Here is a 22,673-nt window from a genome sequence, read left to right on the forward strand (position 1 = left end):
GTGGATAAAAACAAATAAACATGGACAGAGTAGGGAAGAGATAACAGAGCCATAGAAAAATTTCAGCATACTTTAAGTACACATAAAATAATATACTTAGCAAGAAACTAGACAGCATACAATGACCTTTTGGTACCTGCATTCCAGGAACATACTGTTGCTAATGGTTACCTCTGTTCTTTCAATTAACATCATTGCACGTATATGCCCTAGCAAAATTTAGAAAGATAAAATCCCATGAGGAAATTGTTTCAAAAAGTATTATACACTTACTGAAAATGTTTTTAACTTCTTTGAGAATGTACTAACACACCTTTGAATTTAGTAGTTCAGTACATCTGACAGGAAGAAGGGCCCCTCCATTGTAGGAATTGCTGTAGACGGGCATATTATGAGAGAATCGCTACTTCTGACTACTCATAGCGGAAAAGTAATCTTTCCATCCAAATTTGAAAACTAACATTTTGAGAGCTTACAACACTACATTATCGGCTGGGAGAACACTACATTTTCCTGGGAAAGAGCGTCTTTAATAAGTGTTCCAATGTGCAGAGCTGTACCAGGCTCTTGAATAGAAAGAGATTTAACTGCTGCCAACACATTGTTGAAAGGAATGTACCGGGGTACTTATTGCATTATTTCATTATTTGGAAAGTTGAAGAACAGATTCAATCTATTTGAGAAAGATCCCTTCATGCTCCGTCTCTGATTTGGAACAATTTCCAAGACATTTTTCTTTTTTAAAAAAAAAAAAAAAAATAAAAGACACCCAAACAGAGGAGGCAGCCTCTTGAGGCCACTTCTCCATCTGTAGCTGTTCAGCCAGGAACATAGGTGGCAATGTTCCTTTTTACTCTGAGCCAGACTCTGTCCTCAGAGCATTCTGCAGAGAATGAAAGGAAAACAAATTGAAGCCACTAAGCAGCAGTAGTACCACTGTACAGTGGCCTTTCTTATTGTATGTTTTGGTATGCTCCTTTCATCCCTGCAGATTTTTCAGACCCAGTCCGTATTTACCTTGTGAACCTTATTACTGAGCTCCTTGTACAAAAAGCATAACGTATTTGAGTGCCAGTGATGCACAGATTTCCCATCAGTTTAGTAGAAAGTATCAATATCTTTCAGACATCTTCTATTCCTGTGTTAAAGTGAGTTTAAGTTTCTATCCAAAGACATGTTTTCTAAACTCTTATCTTTCTTTCTCTCATTGCACTTTATGCAGTTAATATTCTTTAATTTTTTGTGAAAAGTTATTGGTTTGAGTATTTCATACCCAAATGTATTCAAGTGTCAGGTGCAAGTATAAGGTTTCTGACATGCAGAAACTCAAGCAGATATTAACTGAATTCTGAAAATGGTGGGATTCAGATTCCACGCACCAGAATCCTCTGTGCATGCTTGAACTGCTAGGCAGCCGGAGAGCTACCAGCATCCAAGGTTCTGGTAAACATCTGCATGAAGACAATCACACTGTCAATTGTTGCACTGACAGATGCTTATTCAACTAGTTAGCAGTCATAAAATCAGCCTCCTTTGTAAGACCATAATGATTGCAGTACTTCCGGACACACCGGAAGGCTGAGATGTTTGCCAGGGACACAGAAAGAAGTAAGAAGTGACATTCTTTTTGTCACAGGGATCAGAGGCAACTGCTTATCTAATGTGTTTATGACACATTATTTATTGATGAGAGTGTGGCCAACCATACAACTATATGAATGGCTTAGAAACAGCTATTTTGAGTTGTTTCACCACCAGCAGCATTTGTTCTCTCTTGGCTGAATGACTGCAGCTTTCCCACTATCTAATAGAGAATCTTAAAAACTGAATGCTGAGGCTCACTTGACCCTTCACCCTTCCTATGCAGCAGTGCTGTGAGTTCTTCAAGTCAATGCTTCCTCAACTCTTATGATTGCAAGCAGCTTTAAAAGATCTCTCAGGTAGTGAAATTGCTCCTTTCGCTCTATTAAAACATTAAACTCTGCTGGAACAGCACAGAAGCTTTCCTGTACTGACGTATCTTTAAGGAGTTGCGACATTTCCCTGTGGCTGTCTAATCTGCGCTGTTGTAAAATTTGCTGATCTGACTGCGTAACTGGACTGCACATCTGGACTGCATAACTCAAAAGCTGGAAAAGGAACAGCTTAGGAGGAACAAAAACTTTTGAAAGAATGCTTTCTTTAATAATAATACATAAACACACAAGCAGCGATATTTCAGAGAAGGCTCTATTGCTTGAGTCAGTAGTCTCCAGTTTACCGACTAGACACACTAAAACTCTCATAAAGTAAGGAACAACGGCTAAAAGAAGGTGAGTTCACCAAAATTACATGCTTCCCGCCTTTCTTTGAATACAGAGTGGTTTTCTCTCACAGAGAGTAAAAATAAAACAAAAAACAACCCCCATTTTAAACAGAGTATACAAGATGCTGCAGATTTGAGATAGTATTCTCCACTGCCTTTCATACTCGTATGATAAGTTTTGATGATGGTACTCATATGATGAACTTACAAAAATCTATGCTGAATGCTAAAGGATATAAAACTCTATGAAACCAAAAGGCTAGCAGTTTGCTTTGTAAACTTCTCAGGACTTTTTACTAAATATATATATTACATATAGGACAAGGTAAAAAGAAAAATTATCCTTCAATAAAATGAACCTAAAAAGAGTCTTCTTGTTACTTCCCTAGTCAATTTATTACTGTATTTATTACTCATACTGTTTTCCAAGGTTTTTCTTCTCTGGCATGATTCATTACCTCTTGACACAAGAAAACGCAGAATGGTACAATATTGTCTTAGGCAACAGGTATAGCAACATTCCATGTGCTAGCAATATCAAAGCTGTGAAAAGTTTTTCAGTTTTAAAACATAAATCAAACATCCTGTTCTGCACTTTACAAGACTATATATTAAAAGGTAGCTGCCAAATAAAGTAAGGAGACTTCTGAGCTTCACTGAGAGAAACAATCATCAGAACGAAGTTCTTGTTAGAAGTGAACCTACCTGATATTGGACTTTTACAAAAATGTGTCGGAGAACTCTCCCTTTAACAGGAATGGAACATATATTTTAACAGCGATAACCCTTATAATTGTAAGCCCCAGAGTATAATATATACTACATACTACTCCTATACTTCATATAATATACACTGCACTGCCTAAACGAATATCAAAACTTAGCCACACATATGACTCAGGCTGCATATTAAATTGGTTCTGATCTTACTTGCACCCATATTATACAATCTTGAACCTTAGTAGAAGCGAAGGAGACAAGCGTTCAGAAGACACGTTGCATGACTGGCTAGTGCATGAACCCTCCTTTGGCTTGCTAACCTGTGGAGCTCTGGTGACATGACGATGACATGGGAAAGACTGACATATTGATAATGTTAATACCATCTAGTAGGCATATATCTTCTAGAAAGAGAATGCCTTAAAAAGAAAAGATTCTTTCCAAACTATCTTTTCTCCCTATAGATTCTAACATTTAGGAAACTAAAACTGGGCTGGTTGTGTCAGGTTTTTTTCCAGGGCAGCAGTGTGGTAATCACTGAAAAACCTCCAGAACAAGCATGGATACAACCATAAAGTTGAACAAAGGTAGTCTTCTAGTGAATCTGTAGCAGATTTAGTCACTGAAAGTATATGTTCTTTGAAATGAACAGAGAGCGTATGGGTCCCAAACTCTCACTGGAAGTCAACATGAGCTGACAATTTCACTTTTTTGAAAGTTATATATCCAGAACTGACAAAGAATACAGAATCTGTGTACTGTACAAACCTCTCTTTTTAAGGTTTCATGTAAACCCTAAAATAGGAAATATAACATAGTCACAGGGTTCTAAAAGTGCTACAAATAATCCTTGCCAGATATTGCTGGATACCCACTTGTAGTCTCCAACCATCAGCGCTCAATGATTAGAAAGATGCATTTCAGCTTTTAGAAGATAATCTACAGATTACAGATTAAAGAATCTGTAAATAAAATCCTCTCAAACTGTAAGAAATCTCTTCTGGAAATCCCCTTAATTCCATACTTGGCTTTTTTTTAAAGCAGCAGACAGACAATTCCCAGTAGTCACATTACTGAGAATCCCTCAGCTACAGCATTATGCACAGCTCTAAAATATTTACCTCTTACAGCATATTTTCTGTGACCTACACATATTAGAATGAATTATTCCTAGTTGAGCCACATTTGCTGCTGTTCAGCCTAATTCTTTCTTCTTAAAGCCCTAATAGAGTTGAATGTTGCTCATTATCCATTTTAACACTTCTTATCAAATTAAAAGGTAACATTAAACTCCTCAGCAGACTTTTAGAGAAAATTTCTGGGACTGCTTGCAAATAATGACATATATTTCTTGTGTCAACCCCTACCTCATTAAAGTCAGTACTTAAGTTATCTGAATGTAATGTGACACTACTTAGGAGTTACTGTGTATATACATATATTGTCTTTTTTCATTTTTATACGTGTGTGTGTTTGTGTATATCTATAGTGAGAGACAGAGACAGTGATGGATAAACACAGAACACCCCACTTCTCATCTAGCCATTCCTGACCTATTTTCCTTCAACCTCTTTCACTGAAGTCATGCCAACTTCTTCTTAACCAAGTCTGAGAGTTTAATGCTGTCAAATAACTTTTTTGTACTGCTCCACTCACCTCTGCTCTGTATTTTCTTGGTACTCTCTCAATATATCCGATGACTCCTTCAGTCTTTTTGCAGTTTTCCCCCTACTCCTCTCTGAAGAAATCATGCAGTGACAAAAATCTCCTTTTTATTCACCTTCTGAGTGACATAAATTAGTTCAGCACACAGTAGCAGCTGTGAACTGAAGCACCTAGAAGAAATGTAAGTCAACTTGATGGCTCTCAAAATTTGTGTTGAGCCTTTTAGACAGTCTGTGGACTTGTACTTGGTTGTTCACTCTTAATTAAATGTTCATAAAATGAGAACTACAGACCACAAACAATTGAGAACTGTTCCATGATTTTGTAAAATAGTCCTTCATAGTGAGCTCTTGGCTACAAACTCATGTAACAAATGAGCAATGGTAAGCTCTTGTCTCTTCCACACTGAACAGGCCAATATAAAACCATTACCTGACTGAAAAAAAAAAAAATTTACTCTGTCAACATATTTCTCATACTCACTGGCCCTGTACTAAATCCTAGTTACAAAAAAACCTAAGAAGTGAAACTGCAAAGGAACAGGGGCACAAGGCAGTAAAGAATAGGTCAAGAAAACTGCAAATGTACAGGAGCCATTTTGGGAGGTCCCAAGTACTTTGTCCACATTTACAGCTACTGGGTCTTCATAGAATACCACTCTCCTGTAGCACTGGCAACTTACAGTATGATTCTTAATTAAATAAATTCGGATAAATTCTACTGGCTCAATTTTTCATTTGTAAACTAAAACCAATAGTCAGCAGAGTTGAAATCATTAAAAAAATAGCTGTTGAAGAGACTTTGGGAAGATATCAGTCATTTCCCTTTCCACACAGAGGACAACTATGTCTACATCATTGTTTCAAGGCCTGCACTGATTGATATTCTGTAACCTTTATAGGAATTCCACAGCAATATTTAATGAATCTTCCTCAGAAAGTCCTCCTGACACTGCAAATCAATTTCCTTGCTGCCATATAAGAATATAATAGAAAACAGTGAAAAATGTACCAAAAAGGTGGTTCTTTTTTTCCAGTCCATGTTCACTATATTTTTTTGCACAGCAAGAACATCTCTCCTTTGAGCATTTAATTTGACTAAAAAAACCAAGCAACCACCCTTTCTCTTAGTGCCCTGAATCTACAAAGCCATACTTGTGAAATACTCTTAGAAAAGTGTCAAAAAGTTTTTTTTCTTCTGATAATACTTTTTTGAGAGCCAAAAATAGATACAGGCTTGCTTAATTGCATGGAACTATTTGCTTTATGTAGTACCCATGCTGAGATAGCCAAGAAGTAGATGAATGTGAGTGCTGTTTAACATTGTTTTCAAAGTTACTTGGGCATCTCTAAAATCCCTGGCACCAAGGTCCTTAAGATTCTCAGTTTCAAGATAGTGAGCATATCTAATGGTCACATTCTTGGACAGTTGAAAGTGACAGTCTTTTATTTACAAAGCCACATGCATATTTAAAGGATTCCAGAGGTATTCGAAAAATGTGTCTTGGAAGAGTTACATGCTATTTGTTTGCACATCTAGTCTTGCAAATCCAATTCCCATGGTAAACTAGTGGAGAAAATACTTATTGGGGTGGGCAACCTTGTAAAACATGAATGTAACTTTTCAGTTTGTCCTGTGCAAGACACCTCTCTTCATTAAGGGAGCTACTGAAGTGGACTAATTGGTTTCAGGCAGCAATTGCCACCAACTGTATCTTGCTTTCAGTTTTCTAGAAGATTTAAAAGTTTACTTAGATACAAGTGTAGGAGGCTATACTCTTAAAGAAGGGGGCTCACCTTTCTATTTGCACAAAAACAGACATAACCGAAAGGAGGACTTTCAGTAGAGGTCTTCCCTTATATAAGTAACAAAAAAAAAATAAATCTACGAGAAACCAATTAAAACCCTAGCAAAGTCAGAAGAAACATGGCTGGTTATTTTGGCATGTTCTGCAATTGACTGATTTGGCCATGCTTGTCATGGCACGACTAAGGGTTTGCTATTTTAGACCTTTCACTTTTCTTTTTTTTTTTTTTTAATTTCCCTGCAAGCAAACCGTGCTTCACTGAAATATTTCTTTCCCTACAATATCAAAAAGTGCATATATATATATACATGTCTTTAAACACACACTCCTACATTAACAACAGCAATGAAAATGCCCTTAATGTTACCAATTCTTTAAAAAAAAAAAAAAAAGTTCAGCATTCTTCACCAAAACTGGATATCTGAGCCAGAAACTTCTAAAGGTCACAGGTTTTTTAAGCACATCACTCAGCTCGCTGTGCATGTATTCCAACTATTAGCAGGTAATAATATTATTGCTAGAACTTTTACAATTGTGTAATTAAGGGATATTTTAAATAGCTCATGTATGATCTTTGCTACAAAAATGGAATTTCTATTTTAGCCAACACTGCAGGCCAAAACTTTCCTGTATTTTATTGTAGGAACCAACTGAATGCTACAAATTCTCAAAAGAAATTCTCTAAGTAGTAGATAGCGAAATAAATGTTTTATGAACTACATCTGAAATAATGGTATCATTCTAAATAACCAGGAAAATAAAAGACAAAATTAGTTCATGGCACCTTCACAATCAAAGAAAAGTTTATTATTACCTTAAGTACCTACAACTGCTGGAGAGGAGTTTGTAACATTTTAAAGTTACTTTTCCAAAACGTAAAGGTGTGTCTCCTAACACCAAATTTTTATTATTTAAAATTTTCTATTATAAAATCCTGTTTTCAGATACAAATATATTTATTCAGACTCCTATTGTTTAAACAAAGTTCTTTACGATAAATAGCTTCAAAAAGTTTAATGGCAATTTTTGGCTGCACCCAAAACACAGGCATAGGAAAAAACATTTATTGCAGTTACTTAACAGCCTTTTCATCGCAGAAAAAAAGAAAAGCATGCATTGCCAACAGACTTCATCAGGATACAGATAAAATTTTCCTAGATCCCCCTGTCAAAATGCTCTAATGCTACATACTTACTAACTTTGCACAATTTGCAGAACGTCAGGAAGAAAAAAACCACCTGGAGGACTGGGAGTTAGGGAGACTCGAAGATAAATTGGACTGAGACTGTCTGGACAAGGAGGCCAATCTTTCTCGCACTAACAGATAGGCATGGGGAGAGGAAGAAAAGCAATGAGCAGAAGAAAGAGCAGTTTGTGATTAGCTGGCCAATGAGTTTATGGAGCAGATGAAAAAAGTTTAGGGAGTTAAGACTGGAGACCAGCGAGCAGCCATCCTGAAACTAGATGCAAGTTCGGAGAGTGGACAACTGGCTGGATAAAATCACTGGGACTAGGTAGCTGGAGGTGGGAAGCAGTAACATACCTGATTTAGAGACAAGTCAGAGGACTGTCAGACTGTCAGTACTGTGTATAAACAATTAAACATTTATTGGCATAAAGACTGGAAATGAATGATCTAACTATTAACCTATAAAGTATCAGAATAGTCTCCCTCAATCCTTCATGTCCTCAAGTATCCCCTTTGATCTACACAATCTAAATAAGTACTGAGGCAGTGGAAGAATGATCCTGTAAACTTCTGTCCATGGCAACCACCTGAGAAGCAAGATGTTAGCACCCCAGGCTATACTCCATGATTATTTAACTTTTATATGAAGTAGAGTAAGTTCAAGAGAAGATGGTGAAATTCTCACCCCATACAGAACACATTCAAGAAAGTGGAACATAAGCATTCAATTTCTTGCAAGCAAAATACAATAAAGAGAGCCTTCTAAATACTGAGTCATTAGAGCAAAAGATGACCAAAAGTTACTGCTTTTTTTTTTTTTTAAATTCCCTTAAATTTTCATGTAAGTGCACAAAATAAAATGTTTTGTTTGGAAATAAATAGAAATTACTTGTTTCAAACAAATGTTAGAGTGTCTTCAATTAAGTAACTTTTTTTTATCTTTATCTTTGGACAAAGCTGACTTGCATACATTTTCTTGTTTCTTAATTGAAATAAAATTTGCACAACCCTAATGCTAAATAGGATGAAAAAATGCCTTGGGCCTCTCATACTTAGCACTTTTACTCTCTTTGTAAAATGGGAATAAGTTGACCTTATTGAGATTTTGTGAAGATAAATTAATGTGTAAATAATAAAGAAAACTCTGATTGCAAAGCCATTGATACCATGAGCACCCTAGGAAGCCTTGGTTAAATTAATAACTTTGTCAGCAGATCAGGAACCTAATAATAATGAGAATATAAAACAAAGAGAAGAACAACAAAATATTGAATACCTGTATAGTGTTTGCTTCCTATCCACCCTCTAGCAAGAACAAAGCAGATCTACTAAAAAAATATTAGGCAGTCCTTTAACTAAAGATGATCATATGCATAAAAGATGTGAACTTAAAATTGCACAGCCTTACTTCTAGTATTTCCTAATACCCAAATACTTCACTTTGCAACTTTAAAGGTCATCTTTTCTCCATAGTAAAAACATTATGTACAATGTTCAAGATAAAAATCAAAAACTATGGAAGTTCATCTGCCTGGTTTAGGGCAACATTTATCCCTCAAAATTAAGAAATCGGCTTAGGATTTTGACACCTATCCCATTCACCTCTTTCAACTGAAACCAGGCAAAGTCAGTGGTTTTGAGGCAAAAACAGATGAAGAGCTCATGTGACTGCAAACAAAAAACAATTTTCACACGGCCTCTTATGAACTGAACAGAAACGAGCAAGTCTGGCACAACTCAATGTTCTACAAGACATGCACAAAGGGCCTAGTTCTGAGAGGTGCTGAAGGTCTCTGTGTACTGAGCACTGCAGGATCAGGCTCAACTTACTAATGACTTTTCATAGGGTGCTGGAGATTAACCACAATGTGACTCCTGCAGTCATTTGCAGCCTGAATGAAACAGGAAAAACTGTTTTTGACTTTGCAAGGAAAGGGTATGTGCCTTTCCCTTTTTGCTGAGAACAGCCCCTTTTCTTTTCCCTAGACAAAAAAAATGGTTTTTCTCACTAGGCTTTGCTTGGAAATGCTAAGGATGTGTCACCCCATCCAGAGAATGACAGGCCAACAGCTAGACCTTCTTTAACAGAGGACTAAGTTGTTGTTATACAGCCAATAAAAAACTATTGAGGTGGAATCAACCACAAAACCATGAGTCCTCTGTCTGTCCAGCTCCCTTCCCAGGCACTAGAAACCTCAAATTCCTGACCATGGTGACAGACTGGAGTAGCAGGCAAAAGAGCACACAGATACGGTTGCTGCCCCCTATACCTGCCAGACAATTTCCTTTCCTAGAAAAGCATACAGAACAATGGAGTAGAGTATCTTCTCCTCTCTATGCTGTTTCCCAGGCTATAAATACAGCCTCATCCATGGCCACAGCTCTCTTTCATGGGACTACTTTAACAGAACCGAAATATCAACACCTCTATTATTACTGCAGCTACCACTATTAACTGTTTAAAGTTTGGACACTAAAAATTCCATGTGCTGTACCTTGAAATTATGATTATTATTTTTTCTTAGAAAACCTTAATCAAGCTATAGGATTAGGATGAGAGAAACGCCATAAACAGTAGTGAACTGGACAGTCTCTGAATGCTAGGCACCAGTATGAAATGAAAAGTGAAGTTTCAGACTCTTGCCTGTTCTTCTTTGGAACATAGCATCAAAGAGTTTGATGAAAAAAAGTTTGAAAAAAAAAGTATTTTGATTGATGTAACTGCTTACCTTAGAAAACTGTATACACAGATGGAACGTGAACCTTCTCAAGGCTATGGCTTGCAAGGTCTTTTTAAGTAAGGTCTTTAATCTCCTAATTTTTCCCAGAGTCATCAACACTGATACCTGTAGTCAGTGGCATGTCTGCTAACGCAAATGAAGTCTTAAAACATTAACAGGGATAGACATTTCTAAACAGAAGAACAAGAGGGTCCAAACTCCCAGACTTTGCCTACTGCTCCTCCAGCAGTATCAGACCATTTTCACTGTGGAGCTACAGATAAGTAGTTATCAATTACAGGCTCACAAAAATTTTTTAAGTTTTGAGGTCCTTGCATGTACAATAAGATTCTTCTGAGTGTACCAAAAGGAAAACAGCATCTAGGATCTACTGCAGTACTTATTTCTAACATCTTCAGTGTTTTTGGTTTTTAAACAATCAAACAATCCAAGACAATAAATAGGCCTTCACCCTCTGTGTGACCCAGCCATCAAAGCTGGTAGAGAATGTTGAATTATCAGAGGACATGAGTCTATACCTGCTAGGGTAGTAAGGAAACAGTATCCTCTGGACAGAACTGAAGAAGGGTAACTACTAGTCTGCATGCCAGAAGAGCTTCATAGTACTGCAAAGTATCCTCTCAGTCACCGCTGCACTTGGGTGAGTTGCTGTTTGACTTCAGCAATAGCTTTAGGAGTAGCCAAGGCCACAGAAGCAATAAAACCTAGAAATATTTGAGCAGAAAGGCTGAAGTCTTTATTTGCAGTCCTCAAACCAACTGAGGATTTGGATTTGCTTCCAGCCACAAATAAATAAGGGCTGAGCCTTCTAGCCTAGATGACGGAAAAGACTTTGTAGTACTAGTTAAATGGGGGAGAAGGACAGAAGGAAAAAGAGAGAGAGAGGGAGAGCGCAAGCACGCAAAAGACTCCTTTTCAAAGTCAGAAGTAAAGACATCCTTTTGGGCCTGTCATATTCATTTACGCACGCGCACACACACAAAACCAAATCCAACTTGTGCCTCTGCTACTAACCTCTGCTGGCATTTACATAATGCCAGTCTAGTCCACTGTGTGATACATAGCAACCTGTCTATCCCTCAGAATTATTAACCCAGGCTGAGAGCACTGGGCTTGAAAGAAGCACATAGCACTGCTAAAGCATGCATTTGAGTCTTCCCCAAGCATTTTTGCGGAGTGGGTTTGTTTTTTTTTTAATTAAAAAAATCTGAAGATATTATGAATACTCTAGAAGACTGTGGTAATGCGATATGATTATCAAAGGAAAAGAAGCAACATCAGCCTGACAGTTTACAAAAACAGTATTCAGTTCTACATGTAAATGAGATCACACACAGTTAGCAAATAGGATCACTAGTCACAATAATTACCACTCTAATTCACAGATTATCTCAAGAGTAGATGGTAACAGACCAAAAGAAAAAAAACCACACCCCCTCCCCCAAACCCAAACTTTTTTTCCCCAGCTGACCCTTTACACAATAAATTGGCTTTATGTAGTCACGACTTAGAGGAATTTCAGTTGCAGACTTGACATTGCAGAGAGCAAAGTGTAAAGGTTTTGAATGGTGTGGTTGTTCAGAAGAAACCTAGAGCCTCCCCCTTCCCTTCACAGGCATCAACTTAATTAACTGGTCATTATGCAAATGAATTCAGTCCAGTGATTGGTTATTGCAGCAATGAAGATTCTCACTCACTATCCACATGAGTTCTGAAAATAGTAATGAGCATCTGCTCTGTGCAGTCTACCCCATCAACTTTCCTTTTACGATTTGTTTCAAAAACAGTCTTTCAATAAATTTATGGTTCCTGACACCAGAATTTATAAAGGAGTAAAGCAACATCATGTGAACAAGACCTCTGGCTACATGAAATAACACTTCTGGTAACACCCATCTACAGACTATAAGATGACTAGTTAATTTGTCCAGCAAGTCTAGTAATATATTTACTTCATATTAACTACTCTGTGATCTGCACTGCACATCTATACACAAAGAGCTCTACTGTGCATTTATGCCTGATGTAGTTAAGATATATAACTTAATTATAATCTTCTGTTCATTCCAAGTAGTTATTTTAATGCAAAATCAGTTCTGATATTTAATAAAGCTCATTCTTCCACTTCCAAAGTAGTTTGTCATGTCTATTTTAAGTTTTGAAGCCATGCAACGTCATACCTACTTAAATTTTAACAAGGCAGATACCTTCCTCAGCACGAAGAGAGTACATTCAGTTTCCAAGGGTGAAAAGCTATGCAATTTCTGTTTTGCTTGGACAGAGAAAGTGATAACTTTAGTATCTTAGGCTATTTTGGCCAGTAAACTGTTAGTATTACGAAAAGTTTGTCCGCAATACAACAAAGAAAAGTTTCAAATAAATAACAAATTATTTTGTTTACCTTCTCTTTTGGTTTTTGTGATTTTAAAAATTTTGGAGTGTATATTTTCAACTTTGTATACATAAGACTGTAAAACAAGTTAGAGAAAAGGCTAAATCTGATTACCCCTTCTAGTTTCATAATTCATTCCTAAGTTGGCCAAAATCAGGTAGGCAAATATGTCCAAAATTTGAAGGACTTAAAACCCACTGTAACTTGAATCCAGGTTTAGCTATAAAACCTTGTTGAGCCTCATTTTTAGAGAATTCTCAGAAGGGAACATTCTTAAAATGTGTCTGTATGTGTGTCAAAATAACACTGACATGGGAATTTAGGCAATCCAAAGATGAGCACTAACAAAAAAACCCCCAAACCCCTAGAAACATGACGATATAAAACTTAGTCTGTGCCCTCCATATAATTCAATTGAACGTTGCGTACTTCTCTGGAGTTACCATCAATTGCTGAGTTTTGAATATTGTTGAATAAGCAAATAAACACAGTGCGTAAATAAGGCTAGTACTGGAGAAAATGCTTTGTTCATTTACACTAACTATATGAAATCTTAGTTCTAGTTATCCCAAAGAACCGTAAGATATTTTTGTTAAAATTATTAAGTCATAGCAATAAGAGATGTCACCAAAGAAACTGTTGTTTATTCTGAAATATTAGCTGAGAAGTAGCTAGAGTAGGTATACTTTTGTTTAACAGGTTAGGCGTTCAGATTATTGAAAATTTTAACAGAAAATAAAATGACAATTTTAACCAGGAAGTGTATGTATTTTCATGCCTTGTTCAGATTTAATTTGTTTTTGGTTTTTTTTATTTTTAAATAAAACAGTATTATTTACTGAAGGAACAGCTACCACCCATGAAGGCTAAAGTAACTGATGTAGCAAGACAAAGTGGTTTGTAAGGCGATCACAATAGTATATGCTAACACTCAAGAAAATGATGTCAATGTAGAGTTCTCCCTTCAAGGATAGTCTTTATTTATGGTCCTTTCAAAGTGTAGCTATTGCTGTCCTGAACATAAAACAGACCTCTGAACATACAGTCTCAGAACAAGGCTCTATCTTAATAATAAAATTAACGAGATTAGAATGGGCCCTCAAGAAATTTTAGTAACCCAGAATTTTGTAACACACTTTGAATTATGAGATGACTTAGTATTAAAAATAACATTCCATCTCTATGACTGTCTTAACACACACTGCAAAGAACAAATATGCAACTACACATGCACTAATTAAATACTTATAGTAAGAAAAAATGTGTCATCACAAAAGCAGACCACATTTTGTAAAGATACCATTCTCTTCTATTACTCTAACTAGAAATCAGAATCAAGGAGACACAAGAGAGTTAAACTCTCCCATTATTACAGCTGAATAACTAACACTTACATAGTCCTTTAAAAAACAATGAGAAGCCAAAGTATTAGTTAGCTCAAACAAGGATGAGGATGCAACTCTCAAACTCTTAACAGAAGAAACATCCTGGAAAAAAACCCAAGAAATATTTAAAATCATCCTCTTTCTTCCACGTCTGCCTCCTCATTAGTATGGATTTGAGGCTCTTTCCTCCAGCAGCAGGAGCCAAGCTCCCAAGCAAGAGGCACACTTTGTTCTATGTTCTTTCAGGATATGGAATTCCTTTCCTTGTATCCTCTAAAAAAAGAGTTAAAACTCTCATCCTGACCCTCCCTGGCTGTATGAGAAAATTTCCAGCTGAACTCACATCACTAAGTGCTATAGGGTTACAAGGTATCTAATCATGTGTAAATGATCAAAATATTGGAAGATAATGAATAGTCTGATCAAACATAAAGTTTATGTGCACTTACTCCCAGAATTCCATCACTGGAGAAGTGGCATTTTGTAAAGAGACTTGACTGCAGTTGCTCATATTAAGTTTTTGAAATTCCACACAGTTTTCTATAAAAGAACAAAAAAGAGTTTGCTATATTGACATGTAAGTACATTTCTTCTTGTGCATTTTCTAGTTTATGCATCTTGTAAAGCCACCATTCTATAATACATTTTCTCTATGTGGTTAAAGGATTTCTAGGTAGACTAAAATGCTACAGCTGCTACTTCAGCAACACTGTATTTTAATCACCAGATCACAGGCCTATCCCAGAAAAATATCCATGCAGTATGCTACGTTCTCCTATAACACTTTCCAAAGGCACAGTTGCAATGGCAAGGGCCAATAAAACATCTGAGGCAGAAGAAAGTTGCTTTGAGAAACTGAGGCAATTAATTTGAAGTTACAACATACTCCTAACTCCAACTGCTGGTTCAATGGCCAATGGTAACGATTGGCTTATGAAACACTACCAGCAACAGGTTTCCACTTTGCCTTAATATGGCAAGTGAAAAGTCGCTCTGGCTTATTATTATTATTATCTCTAATACAGAGAAAGGAGATCAAAGCAGTTCAGCATTGTTGAGTTGACACTTAGTATTTGAACAGTGATCAACATTGGCTAAGCTCCTTTGCAGGGTTGCCAAAATTGATATTGAAGCCTTCCACATCTGTTGAGCCCAAGACTAGTTCCCTAACATAACCTAGACTGCAAGATTTCACATAGCTGTAGGTGTGCTCAAAGAACACTATAATGACCAATTAACAAAACCCATGAAAGACAGTACAATTGGCACATGATTTGAAATCAGACAGTAACACAAGGAATAAATGCAGAAACTTCAGGGACATGGAAATAAGGGCATTGGTATGTATTCCTCCCCATAGATGTTTGTGATCTTCAGATACAATAAGTAGCGCATTACAGATAAGAATATCAATGAGAGGACAGATGCAGAGCCCTGTACTGCAAACCCTTACGAATGCACACCTCATCTTTCATGTAAGCGGCTACTTTGCAAGCAGTAAGGATTATTTATGTGACTAAATTTTCAGAAGTAGCTTGATGAACATTACCCCTCAACATCTGGCATTAAAAAGACCAAACCCAAAGTTCCACATTTAATATTTTCCTCTCTATTTAAACTCCTCCCGCTTTCATTAGAGTGAAAGAGCAAGATTGTAACCTGTCATCAGGTCATCAGCTCTTCAGTAGAATTCACTTACTGCATTCAGGGAGAATAAACAGGATTGCAAATGAGAGTCTTGGGATTTAGCCAGAATATCTTACAGAATTAACAAAATCCAAAGTCTTTGCCTGCTATCTGACATTATATTCTGCAGGAACAAATGCTTATACAATGACCTAAACCAAAAAGGTATGAGTAAGTCTTCACTCCAGCATTCCTTTATCATGGTGTAGTGTGATGTGATTGGGCCATTTCCACAGACTTCTCTACCAGAATAGTTTTGTTCCTGACATTTTAACATATTAATCAATTACTTGGAACTATTTGTATAGCAATAATCTCTATTGAGGTCATACCTGTATTCCATTCATGCCCACAGGTAGCCCAAGGAAGCTCTGTAGTAAAACAGTTAAACAAATAGAAGATAGCCCATGCTAAAATGATGATGTAATATACATTTAGATGTGCCTCTATAACTTGGGTAGCATATCCGATGCCTAGAGGTAAAAAAGTGAGACACAACAGAAAACTTTTACTTTTCAGGTAATTTAAAAACAAATGCTTACTACTTTAAGTATATCTTAACTTCAATTTTGATACAATTTATTTTATTTTACTTCAAATTTAATGCATTCTTTTGCAGTAGAACACAGAACTGTTTGTTACCTTCAAATAGAGGGCAAACTTTCCTCCAGCATGTAATGCCTCCTTCACTAGTAAACTGTCCCAAGGCCGTCTCCAAGAAAAATACTGGTATTCCACAGCAAATAAAAAAAACCACATATGGGATGAGGAAAGCACCTACAAGCAAATATTGAGGGGGTATTGGTTATAATGAATACAGCTCCTTGACAGCATAGTGAGAAATTAGTTTTCTTAACAAAGAAAGGATCAGCTATTAGCCACCTCTCAGGCATCGTGCTGCAAGTGCAGGAGGTGTTTACTCCCGGCCCCAAATACCAGAAAGTTAACCTGTGTAAGCCAATATCATGGACTAAAAAAAAGACCAGACCAAAGTTCCTCAGCATAGACTAAATTTCTGCTCATGTGTCTCTCAAACACAGAAAAGACCACAGTCTTGCTCAGCCACACAGTTCTGTTCTGATCATCACCAAAGTCAGTCTACGCTATCTTCTCTTCCTTACTTTGCTCAGGAAACCAGGGATAAAGAAGTGCGAGATGGAAATAAAACCTTTGTATGTTATTTGGATAAGCCTGATGATAGGGATCATGAAAAGGGAATGATAAAATAAACTTTAGAACTACTTACAACAACAGGAAAGCAGGGCTTGGCCTTAATCAGGTAGAAATATTAATGTGAAATTGTAGGGAAATAACAATGCATCAACTTTTTTGTTAGGTGCTGACAGTAAACTCCAGCCTAGATAATGAACAGTACAATTCAATGCTGAAGCATTGTATACAACAACAACAAAAAACTTCTCTTATCGATTAACTCATTGCAGAAGTATTGTATTATTTAACGATTGCTCGTGTATTAGGTATGGCACCTAAAGAACATGGCTGTGAAGTATGCCAAAGCAAAGAAATGAGAGAAGATACCTATGTTAGGCATAACGTCACTTGCTAATAATGTAGATTTTATGTATTCCATTTAGAACTGAACCTAAATAATAAGAAATAAAATACAGCCTTTTGACTATGTAGAGAATCTGTTAACATACAAAGCATAAAGATTTTTTTCCTCATTCCCCAAGTACTCAGACTTTCTGATGAGTCAAAGGATGAGGTGGAAAGCAAGCAATTGTATCAGTTTAGACTGAAACAGGGAAAGAAGGAAATAAATGCTGAGAAGAAAGCACAAAATAACTGATTCTGCCATTTTTACTTACACCAAAGAAGTTTTACTGGTTTTACATCAGCACAGCAAAGTACTGCACAGAATAATTTATCTGAAGTTGCAGGAAAATTACAAAGCCTTAACTGTCTTATTAAGTTATGAAAATAAAGGCTAGTATAACGTACATAACGTGTTGTACCCAGGCCTCAACCTGCTTGCTCCCAAACAAATAATCCCACAACACGCATTAACTTAATTTAAAGCTCCCGTTAAATGATGTAAGCATCCCACCATTCATTCCATTTCAGATCAACACAAGATATGCTAAACACAAAAGTTTTCGTGGATGCAGTTTTTCCTAGGAAGATGTGTTTTACAGTGCTGTCCATCATTGCATACATTGATCAGTTCTTTAGAGCATTAGCAAGATCAGCATTTCCTTCCTTCAACGGGAGTCCTGAAGATCAGTTTGATCATTAATGAACAGCACCTTAACAGCTACCTCTCTAATACTAAATCTCTGTCAGTATATTATCTGTGAACAAAATGTTTCTGAATCTACTTCAGGAAAATTTCTACAACTACAAGGCAAAAAGGTATCCCGTTCATGATCTTATAAAAAACCCAAAACAACACATACCAAAAAACAAACACCACAACACACCCGCAACAATTATTATGCTTTGGTCACTTCGATTAGAAAGTTCAGACAACTAAATACAGCTGCTTTGACTTGCAGTTTCTTTCTTCGGACCCATCTCTCAAGAGAAATCCCTTCACGAATGGACTCTTCCCTCAACCAGGCAATTTGCCTGTAGTTGAATCTTGGCTGCATCTCAAGCAATACATGGATATCACAAGGAATGGAATCCTTGCATCTAAACCACGGTTTCTCTGTATGATTTACCATGCAAACAATTTGAACAAAATCCTTATAGGCCAGGTAACCTGCTGGCCAGTATCAAATCTGGCTTGGCCCACTCACACACATGACCATAGCAAGTTTAACATGGCAGCTTGTTGAAATCAAAAGTATTAGCTTTGACTCTATTTTTCCAACAATGTTCTACAATAGGTATACATCATGAAAATCAGAGGACATCAGGTTTCCCAGCTTGCAAACGGATCATATTTCAAGAAATACCTAATTCTAAACACACAAAGAAATTAATTTTCCTAAAAACAACAGTAAATATTCATAAGAACAAATTAAAATTATAGAAGCTTATGCCTACACTACCTGTTATATATCTTACCATTGTCTTCACTTACCGCACACTAAGTAGTTTTCAGTCTCTACATCTGGTGCATCAAACAAGTCCAACTCTGGTCTAATTCCAGCAGGGCATTCCAGAGAATTACAAAAACACAGGTCATAGACCAAGTCCTCATTGAATGAAATTGAAGTCAATGGCAAATTTCCCATGGTGCCAGGACATGACCATTAACCCACACACATTAATTCTATTCTTGAAGAATAGAGTGGTGATTAAGTATGATACCTAAGTAATTACTTTTTCACCAAATCACCCAAACACATGGTTAGAATTTTTTCTGCCTAATGTTATAGCCTTAAAAATGATAGCATCACATTCTGACAAGCTAGCATATACATACAAATGGGCATATAAAGATTACTGTATAAACAAGGAAACCTTCATTATATACTGAAAAAATATTTCTATCTTTTCCTCTACCAAAATTTCTCTGGGAAAACTTTGACAATCAACAAGAAACTGTTCTGCATATCATATCCAGCATATTAATATTTATGTACTAACAGCAGTACTTGGTAGCATCATTCTGAAAACAGGTGAATTCTTGTTATCTTAGTTTTGCCAAAGTACAGATACATAAAGGAACTGCAAACCATAAACACGTCTTCCACAGTAGTATTAGCAGACACAAAGGGCCAAAATCATCCCTGAGTTCAGACAACCGTGCCTAGTTTTGGAGGGACAAGGGAAAGAAATTTGGCGTAGCGTTGTTAGCAAACAAACCCATTGAAGAACAGATCTCTGCATATCAGCCACTGAACATGTTATTTTTCTCCCAGCCTACATGCTTACACTAACACTGATTCAGGCCTTAAGTGGGGAGAATGTTGAATCCAGTCCACAGAATTCTAAACTAAATTTTTTATTTACTTTTTTACTTTCCTTTCCTCATTGCTTCACAAGTCACAGCTCACGCACTTACTCTTAACTGTCACATATCTTACATAGTTTATACTTAACTATAACTGATACATGCCACATGTTATACTTTTGTAGAAGTTAAGTCTGTTCTTTTCTCTCTCAAATAACAAACATTCTTATTCTAAATTTTATAGGGTTTGCTCTCTTCTTTGAGTAACAGACAGCTTTTACGTCTTCCCTACCCTACTGTAATGATTTGGGAAGTAATGAGAAAAGGAAGTATGGCTGAGTTAAAGAAATTTTCATATGACAAAGAAAAAACCTAATCTTTGTAGCATTATCAAAAACAACATTCATCCTCTCCAAAGTATACTGTTGTGAAAAATCAACTGCTACATTCTTTTCTACATCAGACGAACTTATTTAAGTATGCTTGGGTCTGTATTCACATACAGAAGAAAACACAGAGCGTACTACCGTAGCAGGACGCTGGATTCTTCCGCATTAAAAACCTTACAGAAAAGTATGTCAATTTACTAACACAAAAGAAAATTGTGAAAGTGAGACACACAATATTTGGGGAAGAGAAGGAAAGAGAAACACAATGATTTTTTTTCTTAGTTGTCACATGCTTAATACTTCCCTATCCACACATACACTGAAATCCTGAATACCTATCTCTTACTAGTGCAAGAAATCATGTAAAGCATTCTTAACTGTTTATTTCCCGCATGTTTATGGCGAGCTGTAAATCAACATATGATGCCATCTTACCTCCTCCATTCTTGTAGCAAAGATATGGGAACCTCCATACGTTTCCCAGCCCAATGATCTCCCCTGCCACAGAAAGCACAAATTCAACCTTATTGTTCCAGTGACCTCTTTCATGAACTTTCTTATCATTGCTGTGGACAAGGTTGGTACTTGAGGCTTCTGGGTCCAAAGCATCTTCTGGCTTGCCATTAATTATAGGAATAGTCTTTTCAGCTGTCATGACTGTTCAGCCTAGGGGAGAACAAAACAAAAACATACAGATGTTTCAAGTCACTTATTAGTAATAACCTTCAATGACTAAAGAAGTCCCTCAGCATATCATTGGCTTCTTATTACCCACACAAATTCGCAGGTGAAAGTGAAGGGGGCAACTCCATAAGGCTGGAAAAGTTGTAAAGAAGGAAAAAAGTAAAAGGAAGGAGGGGGGGGAAAAAAGCTTATGTACAAGGGAAGGAGAAGATAATTTCCAAGTTGAGACAGACAACTTAGTAGTATGACATTGTTTTAAGGCGCAGAGAGCGAAGCCTTTCAAAAATCCCTCCCCAAACAAGGATCCCAGCTTGACTAACCTACCAGAGAACAGAGATGTCCAGCACCTTCCAGGCACACAACTGAGAACAGAAGAAAGGGATGTGGAGAAGGGGGCCTGAATGGTTCTGGCCAGCCTGCCTGGAGGAGTAAGGGAGCTCCCAGACTACTCACCCAGGGCTCTGCCTGTGCCTGCGCGGCTGGGAGAGGGACAGGGTCTCTAGCTCCGCGCTCGGCTCCGAGCGGACCTCCGCGGGCTGCCGCTCTTCGCTCTGTTGCACAGGAGGCACGGGGCAGGGCAGCCGCCGGCGCCCAGCGGCAGAGGCGGGGATAACGCGGACACCCTTAGGATAACGAGGAGCCGGGAAGCCTCGTCCTGTTCTGCGGCTGCTGCCTGGCTGGCCGGCGGGAATAGATTGCTCCCCGCGCTCTGGAGCCGGAATTTGCAAATGCTCAGCCTTCCCCCGAGCGATGGTATAACACCCGCCTCCCCCCTCCGCCCACCTCAGGCTGTCCCGCCAGTTCCCCCCCTCCGCCTCTTCCTCCTCCTCCTCCACCCAGCATCACCACCCGAGCATCCCCAGCCACTCGCTCCCCCGCCCCGCGCGAAGCAACGAGAGCCAAGCACCGGGCGGGTACCCGACCCAGCCCTGCTTCCTTGCACCCCCTCGATTCCCCGCTATGCGAGGGGGAGGCGACCTGCATGCGGCTCGCGGAGGGCCCGCGGCGGTGGCGGAACCGGCGGCCGCGGCTCGCTGCGCACCTGCCGGCTGCCTTGCTGCAGTGCCCGCCGCGGCGGCGGGCGCCCGGCCCCGCCACCGCCCTGCCCGCCGGCTCCCCCGCGCCTGCGGCTCCCGGGGCAGCCGGGGTTGCTTTGTTGGGGTGTTTGGTGCAAGGTTCAGGCCTGGCAAGTTAAAAAAAGGAACCCGCCGAAAACAGATGACATGAACTTCAGATGAAAAGGGAGGCGGGGGGGTGTGGGGTAGAGGGAGAACGGGATAACAAAAATATTGGGGGGGGGGAACATTTGGGAAGCGTGGAAACGATGTGGGCGCTCTCTAGTTACACTAGGAAAATGCAGAAACGGCCCACGTGGGCATTTCTAACCAGGGCTTTGCTTAAAATTCAAGATAAATAAGTGTAAAATAGAAGCAAGAATAGAAAAGAAATAATAAAAACGGTTTTGTTTCAGATTGAATGAAATATTTCATATAGAGAATTTTTTTCCATTTAATTGTCAAACACACAAACCCCCCCCCCCTCTTTTTTTTTTTTGGTAGGTCAGTTATTTCCACCCCATGTTTCTCAACCCAAACTAAATACCTCTTCCATTATTCATCCCTGCAGCATCTCCTTGGCAAACGGCAAGACCCAACTCAGGTTTTAGCTTCAAATTTTCCTTCAGATGCAAACTCTCAGTTGCAGCAATGATCACCAATATTTTGCTCTGCAACTACAGGGGATGCGCTTTGGAATGCTGCCTCTTAAAGCCTGGATTACATTTAAGCATGCTGGAGGATGCTGTCCCAGAGACAGTGTGCTCTTCCATGTGAATTCTCTCCCTCT

At 38.1% G+C, this 22,673-nt stretch overlaps 1 protein-coding gene across 1 annotated transcript in view; it reads right to left on the bottom strand.

Moving 5' to 3' along the window:
- The window catches only part of SLC6A11 (solute carrier family 6 member 11), a 102,139-nt gene extending 81,340 nt beyond the window's left edge, over positions 1 to 20,799 (bottom strand). The window contains exons 1-4 of the mRNA XM_009809167.2: positions 20,580 to 20,799; positions 16,533 to 16,667; positions 16,223 to 16,363; positions 14,654 to 14,744 (exon numbers count right to left, since the gene is read on the bottom strand). Coding sequence (XP_009807469.1) covers positions 14,654 to 14,744; positions 16,223 to 16,363; positions 16,533 to 16,667; positions 20,580 to 20,799 — 587 coding nt within the window. The remainder of the gene's footprint in view (positions 1 to 14,653; positions 14,745 to 16,222; positions 16,364 to 16,532; positions 16,668 to 20,579) is intronic.
- Positions 20,800 to 22,673: the final 1,874 nt, after the last annotated feature.

This window comes from Gavia stellata, chromosome 12 (genome assembly GCF_030936135.1).
Source record: "Gavia stellata isolate bGavSte3 chromosome 12, bGavSte3.hap2, whole genome shotgun sequence".
NCBI classification, from domain to species: domain Eukaryota; kingdom Metazoa; phylum Chordata; class Aves; order Gaviiformes; family Gaviidae; genus Gavia; species Gavia stellata.